The 1,666-nt window shown below is 41.2% G+C and overlaps 1 protein-coding gene across 1 annotated transcript in view; it reads right to left on the bottom strand.

The window, feature by feature from the left end:
* LOC115291469 (putative protein ZNF720) overlaps positions 1-1,641 on the bottom strand; it is a 107,422-nt gene extending 105,781 nt beyond the window's left edge. Inside the window, exon 1 of the mRNA XM_029938941.1 lies at positions 1,542-1,641. Coding sequence (XP_029794801.1) covers positions 1,542-1,575 — 34 coding nt within the window. The 5' untranslated portion in view covers positions 1,576-1,641. The remainder of the gene's footprint in view (positions 1-1,541) is intronic.
* Positions 1,642-1,666: the final 25 nt, after the last annotated feature.

Genomic DNA, 1,666 nt, shown 5'->3' with positions numbered 1-1,666 from the left:
AAAAAAAAAAGAAAAAATGAATAGAGATTTTATTATAGGCTGCAAGTTTTGAACTCTAAATGTTCTATCTTCTTTGTGACATTAATTTGGTAGAAGTTCTAAGAAAATAAGAAGAGATTTAAATTATTTTATGATTGAGGAATGGAACATATAGAGTGGAAATTTTGTATTTTAGTTAATACTATCCAAAATGAACTTTTCTTACTTTTTGTAAGATTACTTTAATTAATTTTGAGAGAGACACCAAGAGGGGAGGAGCAGAGAGACAGGGAGACAGGATTCCAGAGTTGCTCTGTGGTGTCATCACTGAGGCCTGTGCGGGACTCAGACTCACTGACTGTGAGATCATGACGTCAGCTGAAGTCAGATCCTTCAGCAACTGATCCACACATGCGCCCCCAAAAATGGAACTTTTGAAGTGAAATAAAGGGTCAGATTTTCTCATTTTAAGGAGGGGCTTGATCAACTGATGAACCTGGTGGGTCTTAATTTTGTATTATTAGGATTCCAGCCTCCATATATTGGAAACATTAAGCAGAATTTAGATGAGCTCTGTCCCCAGTGTTCCTGGGATTTCTGCACCAAATCCCAATATGCCTACTGCTACACTGACACACTTCTCACTCAAGGAAAACACTCAGAAATGAACGAGTATAGACTTCCACAGAAAACAGAGAATACCCCAAGCCCTCAAAGCAATGGAGAGCCAATGAAATTATGGAGGCCCTCACTGTGATCCTGAGGGACCTTTAAGTGGAACTGAAGGAGAATCCTTAGAGATTTGTGAGAGTGTGATGTATTGGAAAGCAGATGTGCCTCTGTGAAACATATTGACATAAAACTAGGTTTTGCAAACTGATTTCTATTCAAGAATGGCTGCTCAAATCACATTGTACGGTCTTTCTTCATCCTTCACATTTGGACCTCAGCTCTGTCATCTGCCTCATTCATTCCCACTTACCTGGGTATGAGGCTACTGTCTCCTTTCTCTTCACATCCCATAGCTCCCTCTTTTGTTCCAAAAAGATGACCAGGTCTGGCTTTCACACAAGACCTATTTGTTAGAACAAAAAAATAGGGTATTGCTAGAGATTCTACCTTTCAACCTAGTATTAGAATCAGTAGAGAAAAGTGGACATTCTAGAATTCTGGAAAATCATGCCCAAATGCTGCTGCCCAACAGTCCCTTTGTAACACGCAGGATGGATTTCCGAGTTTCACATCCTGATCTCCACTTCTGAGTCTTACCACTACCAACATGAGTAGAAATTCATATTAAAGACAAATGTCATTTTATGCCACTCACTACTTAGAAATGCCATCCATGTATGAAATGATGATGTGACTCTAAGGAAGGGAAATCTCACCTGAAAGGAAACATCATGAAGACCTTCCTCTACATCTGCCAACCCCTCCTTCTTTCTTTACTGTAGGGATTTGAATCCCAGGCATGCAAGAAAAAGCTTCTAAGAGACAGTCTCCACAGGAAGGAACAAAACCCTTGAGTGGCGCTTGGGAAATCTAGAGGGAGTTAGCCTCACCCAAGAAGACGAGGTGTCCGTAGGTCTCTAACATCACATCTCTGTACAGTTCCCACTGACTGTGGTTCAGGCATCCCCACTCCTCCTGAGAGAATTCGACGGCCACATCCCTGAAGGTCAGCAGT

Source organism: Suricata suricatta, chromosome 5 (genome assembly GCF_006229205.1).
Source record: "Suricata suricatta isolate VVHF042 chromosome 5, meerkat_22Aug2017_6uvM2_HiC, whole genome shotgun sequence".
Classification (NCBI taxonomy): Eukaryota; Metazoa; Chordata; class Mammalia; order Carnivora; family Herpestidae; genus Suricata; species Suricata suricatta.
This window is presented reverse-complemented; position numbering and strand designations above follow the sequence as displayed.